Here is a 9974-nt window from a genome sequence, read left to right as displayed (position 1 = left end):
CGCACTTGTACAGTAAGAGGGATTCGGAGGGACAAAAGAACAAACAATAGAGCACACTTAAAACGTGGTGGATCACCTCCATGTTGTTCTCCACTGTTTACTTTCCTAAATTCTGTCACACTGGTGACATCATTAACACTAATCTTCACACCTAATGGGCTTTGGGCAGCAAAAGCAGCAGGTTTACATGCAAAGTCAATGGTTGACGCGCATCAAAAAGACCTGCAGTGCATCTAGAGCAGCAGGAGCAGTGAATCTTGACGCATCTGAGTGGCCGAAGCCGCGCCTCATGACCTTCTGAGGCGTGTGACGTGCTTCAAAAGCAGCAGATACTGGAGATGGAAACATGTTATTTCTGTTGCTCGACACACCACCTCAACCAATCAGAGAAGCTGATCTGGGAGGGGGCAGGAAGACAGACGCAGCACTGCTGATGCAGAAGATTATGATCACTCCCCCGAAAAAGTTTATTAATGCCCAAATTAAATTAAAATGTCGAAATGTTTCGGCAAAATATGTTAGCCTTTATTATCCTGGTTCCTGCAGTTTGTACCACATACTTGAAAAATGCTAATATCTACTTCCAGTCGCAATGAACAGTAGGGGGAAAACCTCCAAGAGGCGACCCGGTCTGATGCAGCTTCTGCTGGGGATTCCCATTGACAGCGCACCGCTACTATGTGGTGGTCTGTGCGGCTCCAACAGCGAAATAATATATCAAGGCCGGATCGTAATCTTGATGAACTGACTGCGCAGACGATTGTTTGAGGTTGATTTTCTCACTTAAAAACATATTAAAGCAGCTTTTTACCAACTTATCACAGCAAATATAGCAAAGCCACTCTCTGCCATTGAACACAGGAGCAGTACAAGCACCAGACACGTCCGTTCAGACTATACTGGACACGCTACAGGAGCATCAAAGATACTCTTCAGGTGTATTGTGTCTGACCTTGTGTCTGACATGCTAATTTCAGTGGGAAAGAGGCTTAATAGGGTGAGCCTCATCAGGGTAGAACCAATCATAATTATGGATGTGACGCAAAAACTCCAAGCTAAGCACTCGATAAACATGTTTTTGAAATTTTGTAGTGAAACATGTCAAGCAGTCAAAGAAACTCTCCAGTGAACAATTTATGCCAGTGGTGCCAAAAAAGAATCTGAGGAAATAAGAAAAGCACTGTGGCATTATGGGTAATTCTGGTGCTCAGAGTCACACATTGTAAAGTCTGTAATTCAGTCTAGATGGCCAGGCTATACAATACCAGAAAAGAAAAGCTTTTGCACCAAAAAATAAAAACAAGGCACACAATAGGTAAAAGTATTTTGTTTAAAAAATATGGATTCACAAACTAGTATACCAATGTTTTATAAATTACACTTAAACTAGTATTTCCAGTACAAGTAATAAATCATGCTAGTGAGATAGTTAATCTCTGGGTAGCTCCACAAGCTTCTCTAAAATGTTAAGGAAGTTTATTTTTCTATTACCTTTCTTAGTTTTTCATCAACGCATTTAGGCACTTGTTCCTGGGAAGGAAAGAAACAGTGTACTAACATCTTTGATATAATTAAAGTAAATATTAGTGTTGCGCCAATGCCATTTTTTGGCCCCGATACCCGATACCTGGCTGTGCAGTATCGGCCGATACCGATACCATAATAATGTAAAATAATTGCCATCATGGCTTTGTCGAGCTGCTGCCTACCTTTGTGAAGCAGGAAAAAATCTAATACAAAGTGAATCCAGTAGAACTTTTTATTGCCTACCAGGAGAGGGTGACAATAGTTGAATAAACTTATGGCTCTCAAAATGTTATCGGTGCCCTATTTGTTGGTACTCTCCGATACCGATACCACCATTTTAGGGCAGTATCGGGGCCCCGTCCGATACTGGTATCGGTGCAACACTAGTAAATATCAATGCAATTGTTAGTATGCAAGCTAATTATAATCAATAAGCTTCTGTTAGCATAGAAAAGGTTGGAAATATGCTAGAAATAAGGTCTTAAAATAATGATTAGCGGATATTTTACAATTATATTCTTCATGGACAAATGATTTAGGTCTTTTTATTTTCATTTTTCAAAAATATTTTATTTGATATTGATCCAGGTACAAGGAAATTAAAAAGCATGGATTTATTTTACAGGTCTTGAGAATGAAACGGTAGGATTTTATTTTCTTGATTCACTTTTTTTTGGAGAACATGCAGGTGGATACAGAAGATGGTGTACAGAGAGGAGATAAAAGAGAAAAGGAAAACTGTACTGTAGAAATGGCATTGGATTTAGTGTTGCTTCACCCCTAACTATACAGGAAAGACTTCATCCAACAACTTTCGCTTTTTGTCACTTTTGATCCTCTTTTATAGCAAAAAGGAAAGACATAGATAGGCGACAAAGAAGCAACACTATTAAGAAAATGAATGAAAGAGGTAAAGCACCTCCATCTTTGAAAAATACATTGTTTTTTTTTTGTCTGGACAAGCAAATTGTGTTTTTACTCCTTGAGTTGGAAGGTTGTGAATGGAGAAGAGCAGTGCAGTGAACATGCAAGACAAAGAGTGACTTGGATGACAACTGACCCGGCATATGACTTGCTGTGAGTACAGTGTCCGCTGCATCTCTTAATGGCCTTGCTGATCATCTTTGACACCATATTTTACAAGGAACAAATAAAAAAAAAAAAAAAAACACATTTTATATCTCACAAATCTTTATGCATATTTCACAATATACCTTTATTATCATTTCAATAAATACAAAACAACACTGTGATTTAAAAGAAAATGTAGTATTAAAAACACTAAAACGCATTAGACATTAGAAATATCAATCTTAATTTGGTATGTTCTTTTACTGACATCTTGTCTCAAGGTGGATGAACCAGCACATCAGGATCAAAATCCACAGCAGAAAATAGCAAACTTAAAAGGGGATGACAGATCTTTCTCAATGAAAAAGGAATGGAATTATCGAGTGGAGATGTGTATGGATATATACACATATATACACATACATAAACACCACAAGAATGTAATATAACCTGAGATACTCTCTGCACCTCATTCCCAGAACACTGGCCACTGGGTGGATCATTAAAAAAATAAAATAAAACACAACAATGGCGTTACGACAACAGTACAACAGCATTTGATGGCCTTTAGTTTCCCACCCCCCCACCCATTTTATTATCAACATTAGCAGTACAAAAAAAAGACAAAACAAACAGTCATCGAACCACAAAAATCCTTAACATTACAATTGTAAAACATTGTTGTAAGCAGCGTTTTGGAGTCCATAAAAGGCATACAAAGAAATAAGCTTAGCTTCAAAAAGGATTGTTGAAAAAGATTAAATCAGATATTGTAAAGTTAAAAGCAGTTAGATGATAAGAGTGTGTGTTTGTGGCAGTCAGGCGAATAAGAAAGTGTTTTTTGCTCCCCACTGTGGCTGTGGACATGAAGGCAGTGGACCCACTGACTAAAGTACAAGGCCCTTCTTTTCTGCTCTCACCCAAAGCTACACATTATGTTGCGATTTCTACTTTTTTCTTGAAAATGAATTTGACAAGCATGCTGACCATATTTGTTTTGGATGCTGGTCATTTTGTCCTTTTGCCATTTCAAACCTTTTGGGTACTAAACAGCTATCGCAATCCTGTTTTAATACATAACTTCCTTGGGGAACAAGCTAATTATCAATATCAAGGTGTAGCAAGATCTTATAAAGTTGCTCTTTTACAGAGCACCCCAGTACAGCGCCATCCTAATTATTTTCTGCACACTTCCTGTCAACTGGTTTACATAGACCTGCAACACTTTGAGCATTTGCAGTTTTTTCTGTCCTTCTTCGGGAAAGAAAACCTAAAAGATTTCTTATTATCTTATTAAAGTGACAATATTTTAAAAGAGCCTTTGGTAAACTATAGGTACAATGTCTGGAAAGGCTGACTTTAAAGACTTGTCAATTTACATCAGCTTTTTGACTTTAAAGCAGGTTAACAAGAAGGGTTTTGATTACTGTGAAAAAAAAAAAAATCAAGTCTATCTTTCTAGCAATCAATGTATTATAATCCTGAGTAGAGGTAAGAACTGACAAAGGGGCAAAATGACCATTTGTTACATATGTGAGGCACTAAACTTTATTTCAACACCTATTTTGATAGCTCATATAAATACCTCGGCTGTTTCCAGCAGAAGGGGAATGTTTTTTTGTGTTGATACAAATTTCTTTGTATCAACGAATTTCTTCGTTGATACAAATGGCTATACCAGACTGAAGGACTACGTTAATATGAAAAAAAAAGTTTCATAAAAATAGTTTGAAATAAATATAATAGAAACATTTGGATTCAACTAATATACAACTAGGTTAAGGTTTTGCAAGTAATAATTATTGAAAAAAAAAAATACTCTGCGCTAAGTGCTCCGACTGAATGTCTCCATGCAGAAACATTTTGAGACTATTTCAATTTGATATGACGCTCTGTTGTTAAAGAGCATCAAATCAGTTTTATCAAATTACAAACCAGCTAAACCATGAGTATAAAAAAAAAAGAGAAAAAAAAAATCAAGAAAAATAAAATAGTACCTAAACCAAAGCAATAAACTACCTACATTATTTATCTGGTCTAAGGCCTTGTATCTCTGCTTTGCACCTTCAGAACTAGTGTCTGCCACTTGGTTTGTCTCAGCTGTAGAAATGGATGCTGTTTGTGAGAAAAGCATTACTCTTTAATATCTCTCTGTACACTAGAATATAATATTCTTCTCTTTACTTTACAGTACAGAAACTCCTCTTCACATATTCTTCCGGTTCTTCATGTCAGCAGGAGCTATGTTTTTGTGCTTATCACCAAAAATTGCAGTGCAAAAAACAATAATTATTAATATTAATAATAATGATTATATTAATAATAATTAATGGTAGCTATTGAAAAACAATGGATAAAAAAAAAATATGGCAAAAAAGCCACTTAATTCACATATAGTACAAATAACCAGGTAAAACCCAACTGTTATTGTAAATGGAAGAAAAAAAAAACTTTATAAGGTTTGCATAGCAATGCAACAAGTCAAAGAAAATATTTACAGGAAACAGAATTCCCTTTTCCTGAAGGGTAGGTAAAACAAAAAATTATTTCCACATAGATGTTTTGTTTTTCTTTTTACTTGCTTTTTTCTAACAAAAAGAAATTACAGTAAGGTAGGAGGTGGAAAATATTTTCTTGAGGACAAATCCTTTGTGAGATGTACAGTATGTTTGTGTCTTTACATCACATATACAGATCTGTTAAACTGCCTCTTGCTGTGGTTCTATCTACTGCTGTGCATCTTCCCTCTGAGAATGCACAAATAAGGACAAAGTTCATTGGCCAAAACATGAGGGCAGGTCCCAGTTTACAGCCGATGTGGATCACTCTGTGAAGGAAATGAGAATGGAAGAAAATGTTACAAAACTTGAGGAAAAGAATATGATTTGGTCTATTTCAGAAACAACTTAAAGGAGTACAAATGCCTTTTTAAATAGCATGGCAGTAAAATATTGCCCCATTTACACTACCCCTCTGAAACCGATCCATGCTGAGTTTGGACTGAGCTTGGATCAGTTAACCGTGCCAAGCTTGGCTCCTTATGACCATTTAAGATGCTAGCACGGTTCTTCGCCCCCTATAGGCGGTCCACTATACTACAGCTCTCAAAGCGGAAATTACGCAAACAAAAATGGCGGCGCCATTTTTGTTTAGGATATTTAGGAACTTATGTTTGTTTATATTAGTGATATTTCGTTGCTTGCAGAATGTCAGGCGAAGAAGGCATCCTTCTCGGTCCTGGCATCATTTCAGGACACACACACACGCTCTTTTGATGCAATTTATTGTTAATAGGCTGAGAAGAAATTTGTGTTGTGCACAGATGAAGAGAACTGTGAATTGCATAGCCAGACAGGCCAGAAAAAATAAGTCAGCTGATTGTAAATAGGAGATGATGCGGTCTGCTCATGGGCTCTTTGTTGTGAACTGAACCAAGCCACAACTGAACCATGTTGAGCCGTTGAACTCTTGAACTAGTACTAGATTTAGTAAGATTTGGTTGTGATTTAGCATAATTTGGTTGGTCCAGTTCAGTTATGTCCCATTTACACTCAAAGGTTATCTTGGTTACTGTGCTTGGACGGTTCTCAATAAGGTATTAAAAGGCTAGTGTAAATGGGGCAAATATCATATCAACAAACAAGACTTGTTCATTTTTGTACTAAGTAATAATAGAATGGCGCTAACATGAACGGAATACTTACATAACTCCCCATGCCCATTGGCCCCAAGAAACTCAGCATGCTCTGTGGCAGTCCACTGTTGTGGTTGTCGTGGACCGTCGGTCTTCCGTGGCCCCGTCGAGCCCTTGGAGGAGGTTGTACCAGATGAGCTATGGCCTCCAGGGGAGGGAAAGGATGGTTTGCTGTATGGCAGACATCCATCCTCTGAAAGAAAACAAAACAAAACAAAGAAATGTATACTTTCCATTTTAAGGTACTCACAGCTATTTTATTTTCTTAGTGAATAGACATTAAATTACAATTTTCATAGAAAGGTTGATGTATTTCAGTAACTTCTTTCACTAATTGAAATACAAAACATAAATACACAGACCTTTTTATGTGTATTTATGATGATCCTTATGTCTAGATTTAAGATTTTAATATTACATCAGTCCAATAGAAAGTACTCTCTAATACATAAATGTAAGTTTAGAAAATAGTATGTTTAATACTTATGTAAAGGCAGTTATTTTCGAACAGTACTGAACTTATTCAGAAGCATCATTGCAACACATTTTCTATTGTATTAGATAAGATTGCATGTTTCTGTTACATATGTAACCAAAAACATGTTGATGCAAAACATTAATGGAAAAAAACTAAACAAACTGGCTTTTATTTAGTGTGTGTTATTAACAGTTATTGTCACAATGTAATAAATGTTGAAGACAGGAAGAAACAAATCTAAAAAAGACATATAAAGCTAAAATGTATTGGTAATAAACTAATGACTGAAATAAAACTATATTTGTAGTCCTGTGACCCCTCTTTAATATTACACTTAACATCATATTACTATTACAAGTCTAATTCAGCCACATCTGGAAAAGTGAAACAATCCTACAAGAACCTGTTGACAACTAAGTTCCTGCCAAATCGTCTTTTGCTGACAGAAGCTGGACTGGAACCTAGAAGGTTCTGATCCTAAGATGATTACAAGCTCTGACTATGTTCACATTGCAGGCAAATGCGACCCAAATTTGATTGATTTATCTACATGCGACTCATATACAACTTTTTTTTAAATGGCAGTCAGAACAGCCTCCCAAAAAAATCAGTGGTACTGAACAGAATAAATATCTCATAGTTTTTTAAGTGTCTGGATGCTGAACTCTGATGTTCCATTTCATCCGACGTTTAGGTTATCATCCAGACTCTAAATACTCATTCATACAGACTCCTCTCCAGCACAGCGGTCGCTGCTCCAATAAAAAATTCACAATAAATAGTTCTGTTTTCTATTATCTTTCTTTATCTTGGTATAATGCAATCATAATACTGTTGACAACTAATAATAACAGAAATGCCAACACCTTTTTGTAAACAGTGCGCTGCTGTGTGAAGTCTACACTGTCTTTTAGAGCATGCGGGTCATGCTGGGGCTATAAAAGGTTCAGGCAAGTCTGATGGTGGCCACATTTAAATATTAGTCTGAGTGGCCATATAGAAAAAAAAAATCTGATTTCTTCGACATATCAGAATGGCTATGCTTCTAATTTTTAGGTATTAAAAATCCAGCCTCTCATTGTGGGTAAAAATAAATGTCTACAACTATGTTGTTGAAAAGAAATAAATGGCATTTGTAATACATTAACTTTTGAAAATTCCAATAGACACTGACAGTGCCATAATCCTGAAAGGTAGAGAGAAAAAAGAAAGCAAGGATAGCCAGGGGCTCCTTGCATAAGTTGACCGAGAAGTCAAAAAAATGATCAAAAGCATTGTTCAAGAACTGAGGATGATTTGAACAGAAGTACAGTACAGAAGAAGAGTAGTTTTACATTTTAACCATTATGGTCTGTGAATATGACACAAAACTGAATTGTAGAGGGGAAAAAAAAACATGCTGAACCTTATTGAAGGTGGAATATCTGGCTGCCAACATATAGTAGGTGGACTGTTATGCCAATAGTGTCATTAGCTGCATACAGTACTCACAAAAAAAAAAAAAAATAGCACCCCCCCAACACACACTACACCCCCCTTTAAGGGTTACACATCTGATATACATTATGATATATGGCACTGCCATTCTCAACAACTTCTGGCATTGCCAACAAGCAATGCCAGCGTGTGCTAAAGCTTGAACCCTTGGTCTGGTCTTCTGGCCTACAGCTTTATGAGGGGGTAAATACAACGGCAGAAGGTCCTCTGGCTAGTGTAGCATCCCCTACTGCAGGGCACCACAACATTAACCCTCAGCAGTGTCTGTCATCACGTGAAATCTCATCAAACTCCATCCCACTGTTCCGCTAATGACTCTAATAGAGCGTGCCCTGACCTATGATAATTCTTCTGAACATCAGTTAGGAACCTTACTGAAAGCTGACTGTGGCCCCCGTTGTTGTCTTACACTTCCCAATTAAACAAAAAAAAAATGTCTGAGAAAGCCTTGGCACAAAGAGGCAGGCCAGCACAGCATGGAGAGTGTTAACAATCACACATATGAACCCAGACTCGCACAGATGGGGTGAAGAGTAGCTGATGCTGGTGTAAGCAAAGAAAAAAAAAGCCATTATAGTCCATATTAGCCATGAAGGCCTTCTACATCACTTGGAGTTAAGCAGGCACTGTAAGAGTAAGATGGACAATGGGAAAGTTAAGGGAGGGCCGAGGGGGGAGGGGATCCTGGAAACCAGAGCAAGTGGCAGACAGCACGATCTGCTCATGAGAGCTGAGTCTTGAAACAACATAAAAGCTTAATTTAAGAAAGGAACTTAGAGAAAAAATATCCTGAAATCAAAGCACAGTCCTACTTTTTTGCTGTCTCTACAATGTAACTGTGCAATAAGCTCAAAATTCTTATTTCAAGCACTATTTAAAAGCATCGCAGGTAATTTTTAAAAGTCCAACAGACCTAAATATGTGAATTTCCTGTTATAAACATAAATAAACACATATCAGCATAATGTCAAAAAGAGAACCAATTGAAACTACTGACATATTTATGATGTGTGGTTGACACTGAAAGACATACAAGGCTCAATTAAAGGTACCAAGAATATTTGGCTTCTAGCTTGGAGAAAGTTTTGGTTTCCTTTTTACCTGGTTTGTGGCCCCTGCGCGCATCATCCGCCCGATCCATAGAGCCCAACCTCTCCTGAGCTTGGCGATGATGTTCCAAAGAGGTTCGCATCTGTCGATCAATAGAGCTCTTCATATCGTCAGACCCACAAAGGAGTCCTGACATGGGTGTGCGCTCCAGAGAAGAAGCCTTCCTATCTGGGGTCTGTGCCATGCTGCTTACACTACGAGCCCCTTGGATGCGGCCCTGCCCCTGACAGGGAGGGGGCTCAGGGGGAGGAGGTAGGTCTTTATAAAGAGAAGGCATATGGAAATAAAATTATTGTAAAAATAAACAATGACCAGATATTCACACTGTTTTTCATTGTATTCAATTTTTCTAAAATATAAAAAAGACAATTTATTAGATTGTGATTTTATGTAATTAAACAATACAAGTCTTTTTTTATTTTGAAGGGAAATAAATATTATAAAAACTTTTTAAGACAACCCAAGTCTCACTGAATACAGTGTGGCTACTGTGGTGCATGTATGCTGCAAAAAGTAACACACTTAATATTGCAACCAGGGTGACCCAGCTGCCTCTCCGGCTGCAGAAACAGCGCTTCAGAGAAAAGAGGTTCATGG

At 37.4% G+C, this 9974-nt stretch overlaps 1 protein-coding gene across 1 annotated transcript in view; it reads right to left on the bottom strand.

Moving 5' to 3' along the window:
* Positions 1-3184: 3184 nt before the first annotated feature.
* The window catches only part of robo2 (roundabout guidance receptor 2), a 165784-nt gene continuing 158994 nt past the window's right edge, over positions 3185-9974 (bottom strand). The window contains exons 25-27 of the mRNA XM_015379547.1: positions 9369-9635; positions 6303-6485; positions 3185-5425 (exon numbers count right to left, since the gene is read on the bottom strand). Coding sequence (XP_015235033.1) covers positions 5424-5425; positions 6303-6485; positions 9369-9635 — 452 coding nt within the window. The 3' untranslated portion in view covers positions 3185-5423. The remainder of the gene's footprint in view (positions 5426-6302; positions 6486-9368; positions 9636-9974) is intronic.

This window comes from Cyprinodon variegatus, unplaced genomic scaffold (genome assembly GCF_000732505.1).
Source record: "Cyprinodon variegatus isolate N-32 unplaced genomic scaffold, C_variegatus-1.0 Scaffold194, whole genome shotgun sequence".
Taxonomy (NCBI): domain Eukaryota; kingdom Metazoa; phylum Chordata; class Actinopteri; order Cyprinodontiformes; family Cyprinodontidae; genus Cyprinodon; species Cyprinodon variegatus.
This window is presented reverse-complemented; position numbering and strand designations above follow the sequence as displayed.